The 18772-nt window shown below is 57.7% G+C and overlaps 1 protein-coding gene across 1 annotated transcript; it reads right to left on the minus strand.

Annotated features, from left to right (window-relative positions):
* Positions 1 to 498: 498 nt before the first annotated feature.
* On the minus strand, positions 499 to 17671 carry PIK3R2 (phosphoinositide-3-kinase regulatory subunit 2). The gene is made up of 16 exons (XM_032711716.1): positions 17560 to 17671; positions 10892 to 11609; positions 6908 to 7000; positions 6334 to 6396; positions 5212 to 5343; positions 4825 to 5026; positions 4435 to 4520; positions 4044 to 4149; positions 3849 to 3947; positions 3524 to 3704; positions 3188 to 3313; positions 2783 to 2925; positions 2415 to 2591; positions 2115 to 2186; positions 1755 to 1925; positions 499 to 1521 (listed from the first exon to the last, which is right to left on the minus strand). The coding sequence occupies exons 2-16, from the start codon at positions 11229 to 11231 to the stop codon at positions 1329 to 1331; spliced, it is 2184 nt and encodes a 727-aa protein (XP_032567607.1). The 5' UTR covers positions 11232 to 11609; positions 17560 to 17671; the 3' UTR covers positions 499 to 1328.
* Positions 17672 to 18772: the final 1101 nt, after the last annotated feature.

Consider the following 18772-nt stretch of genomic DNA (forward strand, 5'->3'; position numbering starts at 1 on the left):
TGCCACAGGAAACAGAAGCAGTGAAACCCCATCCCATCCCAAAGGGAACGAGCCTCTCCCGCAAATCAAGACCAAGAATGCTTTCCTCAAGCCAAGCAGATGAGAGAACCCAGGGAAGCAAATGCCACCACAGCCTCAACTCTCAGCTCAGCTTTCAAAGCTCTTCCAGAGCCACCTTGGCTGCCCTCGGGCCCTCTGAACTCGGACACAATGCCCTGCCCACAGTGGGCAGCCCTGCCCCGGACCCCATACAGTACCCATGATTCTAAGTGCTTTGCATACGTAGTTCACCATCATGCAGATACATTTCAGCATGCCCTGGGCCCAGCAGATCTGTCCTCCTGCAGCAGAGAGGTCCTTCATTCCATGTAGGGCTCGTAGTGTGCGTTGGACTCCAGCCCTCTCCTGCTCGAGCTGCAGGGCCCAGGGCAGCCTGGCAGCTGCTGCCCATGCTGGGGGTGGCAGTGGGGGCTCAGCAAACACCAGCACCAGGGAAGCTCACAAAAAGAACCATATTTACAGAGCTACAGTCCAGCTTCAAACGGGTTACGTGTGCAGAGAGTCACTGAGGCCAGCCGGGAACAACGAACTGTGCATCCCACAGATCCTGCCAGGAAAAACACGGGTACCAACACGGATTTCACAGCTTCACTGGCACAACTAAAGCAAGAGATCCATCACTAACTGGATCCTCCCTGCCCGGGCAGCAACAATCCAGAGGTGGTTATGACACTAGGAAATGACGGTGAGGTGGGGAAACCTCAGCCGGGGAGCCCCACGGAGGGTGAGGTTTCTCCTTCCTAAATGAGTCTCTGCATGCAAGAGCAGCAGCCCTCGTACCAGACACCATCACAGCCTGCCAGACCACCAAGGGAAGTGAGACTGAAGGATGCATACACTGCTCCTCTGCCTCCTCCAGCATCCAGACAGGGAGCCCCTCGGTCCCAGCTGGAGTGCTCCAAGGAATTGGGAACCAAGCTCTACAGTGATGCATAGCGGGGCGACCTGCCAGCAAGAAGGGGATCTGACCTGCTTATCAGGGAAGGGGAGGGGGCTGTGCTCGCCCCCAGCAATTCAATCACGACTGGATCCCACCTCCTAGAGGCTGGAGCCCGCTGGGAATCAACAGCCCAGCCTTTCTGTCCCATCAGCCAACACGGGTTTCAGCTACTGACCAAGAGGGACATCAGGAACGGTCACAGACATCTCAGAGGCTCTGAAGGAGCAGGAGCACAGAGACTCAACTATACAGGGTGCAAGAGTCCAGAGCCAGAAAGCAGCGCCCTGGGGAGAAGCTGAAGGCAGCTGTTGTGTTGTGCATGGGCTGCTCATCTGGCTGGTGGCTGGGAAAGGACCGGGTGAGCCAGCGTGACATTCAGGGAGTCATTGTGCTGCACCAGGGATGTGTGCTTGTAGTGCAAGACCAGGTCCTTGAGGGAGGCATAGAGGTTGTAGGGTTCAGCGAACCCATAGCCCGTCGCCGTCTTGTAGATCACGCAATGCTTGGTGTCACCGTCCACCCTGTCAGGGAGACAAAGAGCCTGGGTCAGCAGTGGGACAGAGACAGCAGGGCATGAGCAGGGGCCACCAAAGCAGCCCAGAGATACACCTGGCCCTGGCAGGAGGAGCCAAGGCAGAGGGGAGACTTTGGGAAAGCCCAGCTGACACCTCCAGCATCTGGTGAGGGAAGGGTGGAACCGTGTGGGAACACAGCCCTCACCAGCCCCATTCCACATCCGCACGGGGATACTCACACCACGGAGCAGGCGTAGCATCCCTTCTGGCTGCTTTCACGGATCAGGAAGGTGCCATCCCTCTTGCCACACAGCATCTCCTCTGCCTGCACGCGGTTGATCTTCCCCACGTACCACGTTCGCTCCTCGTGGTGGGGCAGCTCCTCCTCGTCGTCCATCATGGAGTACTGGCTGCAGTGGACCACAGGCAGGGTCAGACTCCCTCAGTTTGGGCACCCAGATCTCCCCCACACTGTTGCTGCCACCCTCCATTCTGGCAGGGAAGACTCCTCAGCTCCCATGCAGGGAGCTGGGAGGTGCCCACGGCCTTGGTGCAGGTAGAACCTGCACTCCCACACAAGCAGGGACAGGGACACTCACTCCTCCGTCTCATTCTTGATGCCCAGCCACTCGTTGATCTTCTTCTGTCGGGCACCCTTCTGCGTGAGCCATCTGGGGGAGGAAAGGCAGAGCTCAGCCCAGGTCAGAGCTCCAGGGCACGGCCATCACCAGAGGGCAGCAGCCACCCCTCTAAGGGCCCAACGAGCCCCGTGGCCGTGCTGCAGAGTTCACTCCTGCACCAAACAGGCTCTGAGCCGGTCCACTGAGCCCCAAAGCCCTCGAAGAGCCAGCTGGATGGCTCCCGGGCCGTGCTGGAGGGGAGCTACGGGAGCTACGTACACCAAGTACTGGTCCCGCAGTTTGCGCAGCTGCATGAGGTCTGGCTTGAGGCTGTTCATGCGCTTGTCGATCTCCCGGTTCTCCGAGGCTTGCTTCTTCAGGTCCTGCTCCAGCTTCATCTTGCTGTCGTGGATCTCTGTGATGCGAGACTTGAGCTTCTCTGAGTTCATGAGGATCCTGGAAGAAAGAGGGGGGCTGTAAGCCGGAGTGGGGGAGGCAGAGGAGGCTGCTTGCCAGCTCCAGCCCACAGCACACTGCTGAGAGACAAGGATTGTGCATGCCTCGGCTCTGTGCTGGGCCAGGAGGATCCTTCCAGCTCCTGGAGCCCTTCCCCAGGCAGGGCAGGTCTCCATCTCCCCCATCCTCACCGTTGCACCTCCTTCTCGTTGCCCTCCCGCCGGAAGCGCTCTATGTACTCCTTGCTGCACTTCTCCTGGGTCTGACACTGCTCCTCAAAGATCTTGATCGTCTCATTGAAGGCCTCGATTGCCGTCCTCTTCATCTGCAGCTCCTGGGGAGAAGGGAGGGGAAAACTGAGGAACATTTCTGCCCATTCTCATCCTCTCTTCCTCCCTCCCCAAAGCAGCACTGTCCTTGCTGCACCTAAAATAACCCCCACTTCAAACCCACTCTCTGGGGAGCACCCTCAAGTCCAGCAGCAGACAAAGAGGGCAGCGGGTGCCCAATCTCTGCCCTCCCCTCTGCACAGCGTGGCAGCTGCCAGCACTCAGGGGGTGCGAGGGCAGTCCCTGGGGAAGGCAGTGCCCACGTACCTGGGAAGTGCGTGTGTACTCCTCATACAGCAGGTCGTACTCCCAGCTCTTGTCCTGGTACTGCTGATGATACACCTTCAGCTGCTCCCCAACGGCTTCCACACTGTCCTCCTTCACCAGCTGGTCCTGCCATAGGCACAGCCTCACTCAGGACCTGCTCCAGCTGGTCCCATGAAACCCCACCAGCCCCGCACGTCTGTCACCCCACAAATGCAACGTCCCGGCATGGGGGGAAGGGGTGGGACATTGTCATCTCCCAAAGGAGCAGGGATGGAGGAGCAAGTGCCACTGGTTCAGGCTGTGTTGGCCATCGTGTGCCTGAGGCCCAGGGCTCACCTGCTGGTACTTGGAGATGGGGTAGAGCAGCCTGGTGTCCAGCTTGGCGTTGTACTGGGCGAGCGACTCGTGCCGGTAGTGGGTGATGAGCTCCACCACGGAGCCAAAAGTCAAGGGCTCTGAGAAGCCATACTTCCCTTCCCGGTGGAAGATCTTGATCAGCTTGTTATTGCCTCCCTTTCTGTAGTGGGGAGGGGAGAGGAGAGGGCACTTACCACCACCCCAGCACCCTACAGCAGATGCTCTTGGCATCCCAGCAGCTGGAAGCACAGGAACTCAGACCCACAGCTGCATCCCAGAGTGGCAGAGGATCCCAGTGCCCTACCTGAGCGTGAGTGTGTATTCCCCCTGGATCTTGCTGGAAGCATCACGCACCAAGAAAGTCCCATCCGGTGTGTCCCGTAGCTTCTCGTTCACCTCCTCCCTGCAAGGAACAGGATTGTCACGGCCTGTGACAGGCTCTCCTAAATGCCTCGAAGGACAGGGCACCCCAGGCACGAGCTGCCAGTCACCCCCTTACCTAGAAATGTCCCCCCAGTACCACTCAGCATCCTGCAAGGGTGCGCTGCTCCCGTTGGCCAGGCTGGCTGTGCTGGGCTTTGGCTTCGGCGGTTTGGGAGGCAAGGCTGCAAGAGAAGGAAAGTTGAAACTGGGTGAGCCCAAATCCTAGCTCCCCACAGGCAATCCCCTGGAGTGCTGAGTCCCCCTCCCTGCAGTGACTGGCCTGGAAAGCCCCCTTGGCCGCCATGCTACCAGGAGCTACTCCAGGCACATCTGTACCTTGGGCCAGCCTCCAGGCACAGCTGGGCTACCGAAACACCCTCAGCAACCCATTCGTAGGGGCAGAGACTCCACACCCACAGAGCATAAACACCAGTGCCTCAGGCCACAAGGAAGGGGCATCTCAGTACCTGGAGGCAACTGTTCCGGCTCCAGCTCCTTCGTCTGCAGGAGCGTCTCCAAAAACAGCACGGAGAAGTCAGGGCTCAGCTCTGGGCTGCAGGGAGAGAGCAGACAAGTTAAGAACAGCAGTTGTGGGGGAGAACAGCAGTGGCACTGCTCCTGTGAGCCCTGGGCAAAGGGGCAGCTGGGGTCAGCTGGTTCACCCCAGCTGCCAGATCCCAGGCTGACACAAAAGCAAGGGCTCTATCCTGGCTTTGAGTCCCACCCCTGTGTGCTGCCAGCAGTTTAATCCCACAGGCAGGGGCTGCGGGCAGACCTGCTGTTCCAGGCTGGACTCCTCATCCTGGCAGGCAGTGGCCAGTGCTGGGAACACTGCTGGAACCAAGGGCCTCACGTACCTGGCGCCAGGCAGCCGCAGGAGCAGGGGGCCGAAGATCTCTCCCAGGGCCCGAGGGTGGAGGCCGTTGCTCTCGGCCCGCTGCGATACCTTCCCCAGATGCCGGAGCAGGAACTGCAGGGTGAGCGTGTTCTGGAGCGGTACTGCAGGCGACTCCAGGGCCAGCAGCAGCTGCTTCCGGCAATTCTCTGGCTGGGGGATCTCTGGGCAGAGAACAAGACACGATGGAAGAGCTGGGATAGCCAGCACTGCTCTCTGCTCCAATGCGTCACAGCGTGGGAGCGCTGTCAGCAGCAGGGGCCATGTGCCAGGCTCATAGGGACAGGGCTTATTTTAATACCCCAAACGCGTCCATCCCATTCCCAAGGCAGACAGGGAAGGCCCTTACCCTGCAGGATGCGAAGGATGTCTCCATGCACGGACACAGGCACCACGGGGGAGGGCAGGTCCTGCAGGTAACCCCGCAGCACCTCACCCAGGGAGTGCACGTCCAAGGGCTCCAGGTCACCCAGGGTCCAATCTGCCAGGGCACAGATTTCCCATGGGTGGTGGGCACAGCACTGGACACCCAGCCAGCAGCTTCAGTGCTATCAGCATCCATCCTGAGACCATCCCACACCTCCCAGTCAGCTACCACGGGACACAGCACCACGAGGGAGCTCAGGCAGCCCTCAGGCAGCCCATGTGACAGAGGATTCCTGGAAGTTCCCTGTACACCCCAGAAACAAGTTGGCTCTGGGAGCCCCAGCAGTTCCCCTTGGGAAAGGGCAGAGGTCATTTCAGGTGCCCACATAGGAATCTTGCAAACAAGAATCCTGGGCATGCAAGGCTTGGGTGAGAATTTTGCTCCCCACTGCTGGCAGAGACAAGCAAAGACTGAGCAGCCATACACTGAACCCAATGGGGATAACATCTCCCTCGAACACAGGGCACAGGATTTTGGGAAGCACATAAAGCCTGTCCCAAGAGCAGCACAGCCAGGGCTGACAGCACTGTGTGGTTGGGGTTTGCAGGAATGTCTGTGGAAGGGGATATGCCAATGTGGTGCTGGATGAGGCCCAAGCCAAGAGGCAGAGAGCTCTGAAGGCTCCCCGGCAAAGACATCAGCTCCGGCACCACAGAGCCACCAAGCTATGAAAGATCCTCCTCTGGTTATTAGTGATGTGACAGAGCCAGAGAAGCCTCTGCCAGCTCATCAGCAGAGCACCCAAAGAGAGCAGGAGGCAAGCACAGGGGTTCATTTGTTTGCCTGTGAGTCTCCAAGCCGCCGCCACATCTCTTTGCTCCAGTCCATGGAGGGTGTGAGGAATCCCCCCTCTCCCATCCCTTCCACACGAGGCAGGGACCTGTTGGGACGGGGACAGCCCACCCCCACAGGCAGCATGCCAGGAGTCAGGAACTGCCGAGGACAGGCAGCCTGGCCTGGATTGCATTACTGCTGGCGCTGTCACATCCACTAATCTCCTCCATCTGAGCTGATTCGCCTCCACCGCGCAGAGCTGGTTCTTACCGGTTCTCAGCGCCTGCCTCAGTTCGGAGCCAGATGTCCTGTACAACATCTCGCTGTCTAACCCTGGAAAGGGGACACTGCTGTCAGCTCCCAGTGCCAGCCGGGCAATGGCTGCGGCACAGCCAACCACGCCTGGACGGTGTCCAAGCCAACTCCCTGCAGATGCTGCTGCAGCCCCCTTGGCCCCCAGGACACCCAGTTCAGTGGCCCCCTTTCTCCACCTTTCTTCCCCTTTCTGGCACAGATCCAGGCTGGAAGCACTTCCCAAACCCCAGCACCCATCCACGGTGTGTAGGTGCTCAGACCCAGCACCCTCACCCCAGGCCTCTGTGCAGTCAAGCCATGCACTGGGGAACAGCAGATCAATCCAGGGAGGAGTGTGAGGGCAGCTGTGTCCTGTGTGTCCCACAGAGCTCAGCCTCCCCCTCTGCCCTCACTGTGGGATTTTGGGATATATCAGTCTCCCCCTGTGCCCTCACTGCTGGATTTTGGGATCTATGAGCCTTCCCCTCTGCCCTCACTGCGGGATTTTGGGATCTATGAGCCTTCCCCAGTGCTCAGCATTACCCCTTACCTTTCTTCTCAATAGCTTCCAGCAGCTTCACCAGGAGCGGCGGAGCAATCTCGGGAGGGCTGAACTGCTCCTGCAAGTCCAGGAGAGGAGACCCTGTGGGAGAGGGAGGGACGGAAGGGCTCACTGCCAGCTCAGCCACCAGCAGCAGAGCAGGGCACAACCAACACAGCCTCCAACAGGAGCCAGGAAAGCTGTGGCCTAGGCAAACGCAGCAGAGAGGCTGCAAGGAACCTGTAAGCTGGCCCAGAAACCAGCACAGCACTTGTTGAGCCCAGCTTTGCTCCAACTCCTGACTGGGTGTGCACAAGAGATCCTACTTCTCCCTGCAGAGGCTTGAAGACCCCCAGCCCCCAGGCAGGCAGTGCAGGGGTTACCACAGCTTCTGGAGCTCAGGCTGGGCTGGGTCCCCGCCCAGCACAGGGGCTGTGCAGGGCTGGCAGTGGAGCAGGCCCAGGGAGCTCGCTCACCGTGGTGAGCTGTGATTAATCCAGAGATTCAGACAGAATGCCATGTCAGCAAATTCCTGCCTTTGATTGTTCGTTTAACATGGAAACCGGCCCTGTGTCTCCCCCTCCCCGTGAGCCCACAGCCTCCTGCAGGCTGCTACAGGGTACAGACAGATAGCCTGCGGCACAGAACTAGGGTCCCCCCCCATTCCCGGGGGATCCTTAGCCCCTTGGCGGGTGGTATTTCACTGCCACTTCCAGCAGATCTCGAGACTCTGGCTCCAGGCACCCCCTCCCCCTGTGCATGCCGGGGCAGGAGCATGCAGGCCTGGCCAGGCTGCTGCCAGCAGGAGGTTTGCCGAGGGATGAGCGGTGCCATCCTGGTTCCAACTGAGCACCAGTCGGTGCAGGAGGCTCCTCCAGGCTGGTCCACAGCACCAGGCAGCCCTTGGGCAGCCCACGGTGGGTGAGGACACCCAGCACACTCCACTCTGCAGAGGCAGAGCCAAAAGGTTGCGAAACAGCTCCGTTGTCATGGATCTGACCCGAACTCGCCTGGTGTGGTCTCACCACGAGGCGCAGCAAGCTGAGACTCCACACCCGGCTGAGCCTCCTGCACCCACAGCCTCGTGGGGAGACAGAGCACCCATGGATAGGGAAGCACAGGGGGTGGGCACCCAGCAGCTCTGCTGGACGGTGGCAGGGAGGGGGCCAATCTCCCACCAGAACGAGCCCCTGGGCACAGGAAGGGGCCCAGTGTGGTGCTGGTCAGGGTGGGGAAGCAGCAGGCAAGCTGCCAGGCTGGCAGCTCCCAGTCTGACCCTTGGGAAGGGCTGAAGGGAGAGTAAATGCTGGTGCTGCCCACGTGGCCCGGCTAGGAATGCGCTGCTTCAGCAGGGAGCAGCTTGTCCTTTTTTTATCAGGCAGCCTGTGCTGGAGACAGCAGCGACTCCTGAGCCTGCCGGGCCTCCAGGCTGGGCTGCCATGAACAAGGCTGCTCTCAGCACTGCTCCCAGCTCGGCCCGGGCAGCTGCGGAAATATTTCCGAGCCGCATTTTCCGCCCATGTTCTCTGCGGAAGGCAAACACCAGCAGCTCGTAAATCCACTGGCACAACGCACTGGTTCTCCTGTTCAGCAGGGCCAGCCCAGCTCCTAGGGGCTGCGTGACAGAGTGTGGTGCTGGCCCTGCTCCTTCAGTGACACTGCAGGGCTCAGGGAGCCCGGCCAGCCGGGGCAGGACCCGGGAAGCACAGCATGAGCTCCATGGGGCAGCCAGGAGACGGCTCTGCATCTCCCAAAATGCAGCTTGTGAAGAAACAACACAGGCTTGGCTCAAATGCAGTTTCTCCGATGCAAAAATGTGTCTCCCCAGCAGAACACTGAATACAGAAATACAGACTATTCTGAGCTGGAAGGGACCCACGAGGATTGTCGAGTCCAGCTCCTAACTGAATGGCCCATATCAACACACAGGTTGAGTGTAACATGGTCTGGGTGTCTGAAGTGCCACCCTGCAGGCCCTGGCTGTGCCCAGAGAGGAGGCTGGCTATGGGGATGCACCCACAGGGGAGAGGGACAGGGTTGGCACCCTCCTCATGTGCCCTGGTACCCCATCCTCCCTCCCCACAGACAGGCTGGCTTTTATTTTCCTTTCCAACTGCACCTTTTCTATGTGTCAGGAGTTTTGGAACGTATCTTGTTCCACACCCCAGAGATTATACCAGCAGCTCTGACCACCCAGACACACCTCCACCGAGCCCTCCTTGAGAAGAGGAGGAGAGAGCCGACAGTGACAGCCCCTGAAGGAGCACGGGGTTGGACGCAGGCAAGGCCAGCACATCCAGCACAGAGCCTATCCCAGGCTTCCAAGAGAAGCTGCTTTCTTGGAAAGGCAGGTTGTGAGCGGCATGACTCAGGTCGGGGCTCTCCCTGACAACCCAAACGCTCACATGGCCCAGCACCATTCCCACCCTTCAGAGATGTTTCCTGGGGCCACCCCTCTGGCTCCGGCAGCAGGAGCAAGTGAGGCAGCTGCAGGCAGCTCTGCACCAGCCCCACCACCCTGGTTTTGTAAGACCCCAGAGGTGTTTCACACAGCTAGAAGCATGTGATGGATAGTTGTGACTCCCAGGCAAAGAGGGACAGGGGGGATGCAGGACTGAGAATATGCTGTGACACCCACCAGTTCCTGCTGCTGCCCCCAGTCCTCCTGTGTGCACCTGCACAAGATCTTCTGCAAGGCATGGGAAGGCAAAGTGTGGTTGTCACTCCTCACTTGGAAGGTACCTTAAAGTCCATCTTGTTCCACCCCCTGCCATGGGCAGGGACACCTTCCATTATCCCAGGTTCTTCCAAGCCCTGTTCAACCTGGCCGTGCACACTTCCAGGGATGAGGCAGCCACAGCTTCTCTGCGCAACCTGTGCCACCCTCAGAGTCAAGAACTTCTTCCTAACTTCTAATCTAAATCTCTCCTCTTATAATTTAAAACCTCCCCCTTGTCCTATCAGTATGTGCCTGTATAAGAAGCCTCTCTTCTTCTTTTTTCCTTTTAAGTACTGGAAGGCCACAATAAGGTTTCTCCAGAGCCTTCTCTTCTGCAGGCTGAACACTCCCAGCTCTCCCAGCCTGTCTCCATGGCAGAGGTGCTCCAGCCCTCGGAGCATCTTCATGGCCTCCTCTGGACTAACTCCAACAGGGCCATGTCTCTCCTGTGCTGTGGACCCCAGACCTGGAGGGAGTAATCCAGGAGGAGTCTCACAAGGGTAGAGTAGATGAGGGGAACCCAGGGGCTGGTGAACCCCTGTCATGGGGTTTATGTGCCTGGGAAGAAAAAAACACAGGCAAAGGGCAGGCAGCTGCCACAGCTCCACAAGCAGGGCTGAGGTACATTGGCTCTCCTGGACCAGATCCGGGCCAAGCCCAGTGCCAGCTGGGAGGCAGCTGCAGGTGCAGGACAGCCCATGCCCAGCCCCAGGGTGGCTGCCCAGCCCCAGAGAGGGCCCTGCGACCCGCGGGGAGGGCTGGCTGCCAGGCAGACAAGCAATTAGCTCCAGTTCTCAGAAGTGCTCTTTTAGACCCTGACTTTTCTCCTCTTGCCCAGAGACAAGTAATTGTGTCTCTCAGCAGGGCTGAGCAGCTCTTGGCAGGGAGCATTGCCCCAGGCGCTGCAGAGGCGGGGAGCTGGTGGTTGGGAGAGGTCAGGGTTTCTCCTGAAGGGAGGGAGTAGGGCAGAACTGAGTGGAGCAGGGACCAAGGGCCACAGGGATCCTGGGCAGTTGGAGGACAGAGAGGGAGAAGGATCTTGCAGAGGTACGAGCAGGACAAGGCTTGCTCCAAGAAGTTCTGCTGAGCAAGCTGAGGAGGAACAACATGCTTTTCTCTGGGCTAGGACTGAGCCTGAGCCCATAACCCCCAGGCAACTCAACTGTGCAGCTGCTGAGCCAATGCTGTCCTGCAAAGCCACTCACACACTCTCCTCTGTCACACATCAGGAATGGAGTTGTCCTGAAGCCAACACAGCACACAGCAGGGCTTACCTTGCTCCACAGCCTCCGGCAGCCGGCAGCCGCTGGCCCCAGGCGTGGCAGGCAAGGGTCTCTGCACTCGGGGCCGGTGAGAAGGGACCGAGATCTTCACTGGCCCCACGTACTCCACGTAGGTGCCAGGGAAGTCCCCCTTCTGCTTGGTCCGCTCATTGACACCCAGGATCCACCCGATCTGGTTGGGGGTCTGCTCATCCCCGTCTTTGAAACCCAGGGACTGCAGGGCCCCCTTGCTGACGACCAGGATGTCCCCGGGCAGCAGGTCGATATCCTCCTCGCGCTCCTTGCGGTAGGGGTAGAGCGCACGGTACTGGAAGCCGTCGGTGCTGCCCATCCTCTCTGCCGGGGGGAGGGGAGAAGGGCTCTGAACAGTCAGACAGCACGTTTCAGGCAGGAGAGGAGGGTCCTCAGAGGCAGCTCTCCCCCATCAGCACTCTGAATGTCTCTGTGTGAAACAGCACCCCAGGAGCCTAGTCCGGTTGCCACGGAGCTCTTTAGGTGCAGCCCCTTTTCCTGAGCTTGAAACCACGATTCAGCCAAATTATGGAGCAAAGGGAGAAGGAGACAAACATAATCCAGCACTGGTGAGCGGGCATGCAGCAAGGAAACCCGAGGTCAGGGTCTGTTTCACCAAAAAAGAAGCGGGTTTCTTGGAGTCTGGGAGGCTTCAAGTCCAGAACAGTGTGTCGTGCTACGTCCCCCTTCCCAGTGCCTGCAAAGAGAAGAAGACTTGTCACTGCACAGCCAGGCACCCCACACCCTCCTGATACACCAACATTAAACTAGAGGTTCACCTGAGAGAGGCAGGACTCGTTTCTCTCCTACCTACCAGCTGATGCTGAGCCCTGAATCCAACCAGGACATGCTAATCCTGATTTCCACTCCCCAAAGCAACAGAGGAGCCAGTGGCTGCAGGGAGGAATGCCACCTCCTCTCTGCTACAGGCAGGCACCAGCTCTGCATCTTAAAGAGGTTCACTCCTGTTTCTTCAGCTTACCCTCCTCGAAACACTTATGCAAACAAGGAGACAACGAGTGAGACAAAACAGCCTTTATGCAGGATAACTTTCGCATACAGAAAAGGATGACCCTGCACTCACCAGCTGCCGGCCCTGAATAGGAGCAGAACAAACAGATTTAACCTTTCCTTGTAAAATCCATTAAATTTCACAGTTCACCTTTATATCTCACCACAAAATCCCCCACAAAGGCATCTTCTGAAGGGAGCTGCCCACAAATGTAGGTTAACCAAGCTTTCAGCGAAAGGCTTTCGAGAGGTGCTGCCATTCCCGCAGAGCAGCACTTCAAAGCTTTGCTCTGAGCTAAAAGTCAATTTTTGAACTTTTCAAAAGCACCAACAGCATCAAGTGCAGGCACGGGTTCCTTTTGCAGGAATGGAGGCGAGAGGAGTTAAAATAATCTTTAGAAGCCTTCAAGTCTACTTAGATCTCCTAACTGCCCTTCAGCTATTCAGAGAGAAACTGAATATGCTACCTGCCATGCCCAGAAATCCACCAAAAAGAATAAACCTGGGTTATAACATGTTGCTGAAGAGATGTACGAGCTGGGGCATTCCCACCAGCCAGGCACGTCCTCTTTTCCCATCCCTTTCTGGCTGCACAGGCCAGTTTTCCACCTCCCCCAGGCAAATCCCAGCATTCCAGGATTTGCACAAGGCGCCGGGGTAGCCAGAAATCAGCCTTCCCAGGGACACCCTGGGCCCGCTGAAATGCTGCAGGTCCTACTAACAGCTTGAAGCTGCTTTGGCCCAGAAACCACCAAATCCAGCTCAAAACTCTTGAGTCTCATCTGAAAAGTATTAGTGAGCAGGAAGGCTCTTCTCAGAGCTGCAGGAGCCTGGGCAGAGAGGGAGGGGAGGAGGCAAAGGGAGTCAGGACACCCTTCCCAGCGGGGTCAGTGCACAACCAAGCGTGGCACAAAGCCAAGGCTGCTCTGACCGTGGGTTAGACTCTGCTGAGAGAGACCAACAATGGTGATCTGCAGGATTTCAAAATAACCCTTCCGGGCCAGCAGTACATTACAGTTCATATCAGCTACAAAGCCTTCTTCCCTGCTGTGTGGGGTGTCACCCCACACATGCCACCACACCTGCACGTGCCACCAACCCCTGCACATGCTGACACAAAGTCTGAAGATCGGGGTAAGTCCTCTGAGAGGAGCCAGTTCCACCTCTCCACAGCCAGGCTCTCCAGCCTGGCACCACGCTGAGGGCTCCTTCCCTTGACAAGGACAAAAGGCACAAAAAGGCCATGGCACAGGAAACCTGTGAAGCAGCCAGAGCCTGCACCGCCTGCTTGAGCTCGGGCAGGAGTCCCAGCCAGGCTGTCTTTGCCATGAATGAACAGGCGCTGCCTGCAGGGAGGTGAGGTACTTGCGGCCAGAGGCGGGTGGGGAACAGAATTAAGCCTGATCCAGGTTGCCGGAGAGCTTCTTCAGAGCTCCAGGAGCAACACCAGGCTGCAAGTCTCATGGAGAGCTCCTGGGGAGGTCTCTTGTGTTCCTAGGGGAAGCAGCACATCCCAGTATGGCTGCCATGAGAGCTGCCACCATGCTGGGATTCAGCTGCAGCAGAGCCTGCATCTCCCCAATCCAACCAAGCACCAGCCAGGAAAATATTACTTCATAATCCAGAGCATAAAGAGAGATTTATGGCCAGGCTCACTGGCTGCCCCTCTGAACGCTGCCTGTCGAGGAGTCGCAGCACCACAGGCACTGTCTGAGTGCCAAGGGTCTGGGCGGGAACGGTGCCGGCAGCTCCTGCTCCTCCCAGAGAGGACAGACACCAGAAGGCACCCAGAGGCAGCAGAGCCCAAACCCAGCTGGGTTGATGCTCCCCCTCAGGCACCCCCCAAGCTCCTGCCTGCAGATCCCAGCCCCGACTCCCGGCACCTCTGACAAGCCGGTGCAGCCGAAGAGGCTGGAAGGACAGAACGCTCAGCCCTGGCAAACTCGTTCAGTAGCTTTTAAAAGCAGATTTGCGTGGAGGGGTGGGAAGAGAAGAGTGACTCGGGAGCACCGAGTGTGTCCACGGAGCAGGTCCTGCAGCTTCTTCCAACCAACTCCTTCCACAGCCTTGTTCCCTGGGGTGGGAACGCAGAGGTAGTTCTGTGCCACTCTGCTCTCCACGGCCCAGAGGGTCACCGGGCACATGCAACAATCCAGAGGACTTAAAGCCAGGCTGGTCCTGGAGCAGTCTCACCTGCCTTCCCCACGCTCAGACCACATGGGCATCAAGTGCTCTGTGAGGAGCCCCCCTGGAAATCCAAATCCACATGGTTAATCCAGTGCCGGCCCCTCCAGGGGAAACAGTTGTCCTCTGTCCTGCCACAGACCTAGCGAGTGGCTTCCTTGGCCAAGCCAATGGCCAGGAAAGCTCTGCACCCTCGGAGTGCAGCTGACCGAGTCTGCTTGTCTCTGTGGATTGGGAACACGCTTCCCAAAGCTCTGGAACAGCTCTTTGCAGGGAAGGCAGGGCCAAGAGCCTGGGACACGCACGAGCCTGTCGGCTGGAAGCACACCTCTGAGCTGGGGAGAGGGAGCAGCCTGCCAAAAGATTTTGGCTGGGCCCAGTTCCAGGTTTACTCGGATCTCGGAGAAGAACCTCATGTGTCTGTGCTGGCAAGCACTTGCTTAAGGCTGCTCTGCAAATCCCATGCATCAGACAGCTAAATACCTTTGGTAAATCTATCTCAGCACCCAGAAACAATCCCCCGATTCATTAACTGCTGTCAATACTTTCTTTGTTTAATGCATCAGTTTGAAACAAAAAACACATTACGAGTCTTTTTGTGTGTGCCCAGCGCATAAATAAAAGCATCTTAACGTTTTAAATGTGGTTCCTGTGCTTTTTCACCCAGTTCCAAATGCAGTTCAAAGTGCAGCTTGACTTGAAATAAGACTGAGTGTTGCTTTCCCTCCAGTGAGGGGAAAGAATGCCTAAAAATATTTAAAAGAAGAAGATGCCTACACCAATCTACACAGCCCAAAACCTCTCCAAGTTACATCAGATCCTCAGCGAGCAAAACAAACAGCAAATCAGGTTTTGAACTGCACGTTGCAGACAATAAGAACAAACTTTTAATAAAAAGAGAAAATAGGACGACAGAAAGATTAAAATGGACAGGGAATTGCCTGCTATCGTGACATCTGCTGCTGCATCACATCCTCCTGATTTACACAGCCAGGGCAGCTCCTGCCCATGGCCACGAGCTGCCCTTTCCCAGGGACACAGAGCATTTACTGCTCACGCTTGAGTTTCATTAAGTATTTTGCTTTGTTCACACCAAAGCCCAAGGAAGTGAAGGAATATCTGGAACATTTCACGGAAAAGGTCAATGTCATGGTTAGCAGGGATCTGAGGAGCTGGGTAAATACCTGCCTTGGGATGACTGATAACCTTCTTTTGGGAGACACCTGGAGGTCCCAGTGACCTCCTCAAAGGCTGAAGCACCTCAGGTATTGTGCACACCTACTCCAAAACTTCTCATACTGTCCAGAGGCTTCTGACATCCAACTTTTTTGCTGAGCTGAAGCGCGTCCTCTCTTAAAGCACCTCAGAAACTTTCTCCTCTTCCCTGCAAGAGTTTTTTATTTGACCAGAAACTTCTATATGCCAGCAGCGAGCAGAGAAAGACCCAGTGCCCTACACTAGCCCCACCACCTCACTCCAGGCTGCCATTACCCCACCTCCCAAGCTGCAAGAACACACTTAATTCCATTTTCGGAGCATTCATGAAGCTGGGTTTAGGGATATATAAACCCAGGAGCTGTATTTTGGCTCCTTCTCTCAAAAATTACAGTTCTAAAAAAAACCTGAGTACATGAAAAAAAAAAAAAGTCCGACTGTTCTCGCTAACTTATCTGCTTAAAATCACATTCCCCGGGGTATTTGGAATGTATATGATTTATTAGCAGCCCTGCACAGCTCAGCAATCACATGAAGTAACCAAGAGGTAAGAAGTACCCACATTAGCAGACCAGCACTATTTGCGTGTTGGTGAGAGAGCCAAGACCTTCCAGCTTGAGAAACCCACCGTCCCCTTCCTCTGTTTGCTTTTTATCTTCCATTACTCGGCTGCTCCAGCTCCAAGCCACAGCTCCAGAGATTCCCAGAGGAATTAAAAGAGCCCGTGATATTATAAATACTCTTTTTTCATTGTAAACACACCCCAGCACCCGGCGCTCTGACACGGCTCCAAACTGGCTCCGACAAACCACTCTGCTCCTTGCCACATTCCAGATGAATTTCCAGCACTTTCCCTTCCAAATCCAGAGCTTTTGTCCAGTGAGACCCAACTGTGGGCAGAAAAGGATTTTCCTGTGTGCCTAAACCCTTGTTCCAGCAAGTTAAAAACGGAGGGGTTTGGCGCAGGGGACCAAGTTTAGGAGAAATGAATCCACGCCATGAATCGCATGGCCAAATGGAAGCACGATCTGCCCACGTCAAAGGGAGTCGCCAAAGAAACCAAACCATGCCTTGGACTTTCCCACATGGTGGATGACTAGAGCAGAGGCCAGTCCAGCCTTGGGGACACACTGGGGCGGGGGAATGGCCAGGAAAGCAGTGATTTAGGCTATATTTACTCAGCTGTCTCCATGCCCTGCTCTCACAGAGAAAGTCACAGGGCCAGTTCCCCAGTGGCTCCAAGAGCTGCTTGGGAAATCAAAGCTGCGCATTAATGGGAGGAGAGGCAGCCGTGCCTCTACCAAAAGGCAACACTGGAGCCACTCCAGCTCCTGCAGATCCCATTTTAGATAGGTTTCACCCCTGGTTTCATTCCCTATTGAGCAGAGACCCCCAGTTTGGGAGGTGCATGACCACAGGAATCATCCTCCTCAAGAGGCTGAGAAACACCCGCAGAAGAAATGCAGTGACCAACCTCCCTGGGAACAGTGGGACTTGGGTCATCCCAAAGCCAGGGTTTGGGGCAACTGTGTCAAGAGAGAGCAAAGCCACCCCCAAGGCTGAACTCTGGCATATCCAGCCAGACAGGGGCACCAGCTCTAGTCCGGGGTCTGCCGGGGCTGAACTGCCCTCGGGCAGGGGGGGAGCAGTGGTGGGACCCCCACAGGCTGCTCTTCTCTGGCTCTGCCACCCCAAAAGGGCGCCTAGGATCCCCAGAAAGGGGGGAAATGTACCCTGCTGAGGTTGATCCCTAAACTGGTATCACTGCGGGGGAAATGGCACAGGGGAACCCCTGATGGCACTGCTGGGATGGAAACAGCACGGGGAAACTGGGGGGAAAAACAGTCCCTTCACGGGGAGGGGAAAGGGACAGTCTGCGAGGATCAATGGGGGCACAGCCCCTGCACGGGGAGGGGACAGGGACAGCCCGAGGGGGGTCGTGGGGCACAGCCCTGCAGTGGGAACGGGGCAGGGACAGGCTCGGGGGTGTCCCGGCCCGGGGGTGTCTCTGCCCTGGCAGCGGGACACCCCGCGCTGACACCTCCCGCATGCCTGGGCACATCCGTGAGGCCGCCCCAGCACGGACAGAGCCCCGGCCCGGGGCCCACCCCGAGGGTCCCCGCCAGGCCCCGGGGGCGCCTCACGCTGAGGGGGTCCCGGCGCCGGCCCTGGTTCCGATTCTGGCCCCTCACCCCGATCGCCCCTCTCTCGATCCCCCAGTCCCGGCCCCGTCCCACCTCTCCGCCGGCTCCATCCGCCGCCGCTCGGCTCCAGCCCCGTTCTGCCGCCTCCGACCCGGCCCAGCCTGGGACAGGCCCGAGCGCCGCCGGAACGGCCCGAACCCGCCCCGGAAACAGCCGAGCGAGGACGGAACGTCCCGAACCTTCTCCGGAAATACCCGAGCAGGGACGGAACGGCCTGAAGATTAGGCCCCGCCCCCTCTCGCCGTTCGGCCGCCGTCGAGGCCCCGCCTCGCGCACGCGCCGCTCCGGAAAGAGCCGAAGGGGCCCGAAGGGAGACGCGGCGGCGCCCCCTGGCGGCGGAACGAGACAACGGGGAGGGCACCGCATCAGGATAGAACCGGGATAGCACCGGGATTGGACCGGGATAAAACGGGCATAAAACCGGAATAGAACCGGGAAAATACCGGGATAGCACCGAGATAGAACGGGGATAGCACCGGGATAACACCAGGATAGCACCGGGATAGAACTGGGATTGGACCGAGATAAAACCGGGATAGAACCGGGATAGCACCAGAATAGTACCGGGATAGAACCGGGATAGCACCAGAATAGTACCGGGATAGAATCGGGATAGCACCGGGATAACATCGGGATAGCACGGGATTGGACTGGGATAACACCGAGATTGCACCAGGCATCGGGATGCACCGGGATTGCACGGGGATAGAACCGGGATTGTTCCGGGATAACACCAGGATTGGACTGGGATAGCACTGGCATAGCACCAGGATTATAGCGGGATTGCACCAAGATAGCACCGAGATAGCATCAGGATTGTACTGGGATAGCACCAGCATTACACCAGGATTGGACTGGGATACCACCGGGATAGCACCGGGATTGCACTGGGATGGCACCGGGACTGTACTGGGCATGGGGCACAGCACCGAGCACTGGGCATGGGGCACGGCACCGGGACTGTGCTGGGCACTGGGATTACACTGGGAATGGGGCACAGCACAAAGCACCAGGACTGCTCTGGGCACCGAGTATGGGACATGGACCCGGGCATGGGGCACCGGGCACTACAACAGGCACAGGGCACAGACCTGGGAACGGGCCTTGGCACCAAGCACGGGGCACCACACTGGGTGTAGGTCACAGGGCACCAGGCACTGCACCCGGGATCTGGGACACTGCCGCAGGCATGGGGCACAACACAGGGGACACAGACAGACACAGGGCACTGCACTGGGCACTGGCA

Source organism: Chiroxiphia lanceolata, chromosome 27 (assembly GCF_009829145.1).
Source record: "Chiroxiphia lanceolata isolate bChiLan1 chromosome 27, bChiLan1.pri, whole genome shotgun sequence".
Classification (NCBI taxonomy): Eukaryota; Metazoa; Chordata; class Aves; order Passeriformes; family Pipridae; genus Chiroxiphia; species Chiroxiphia lanceolata.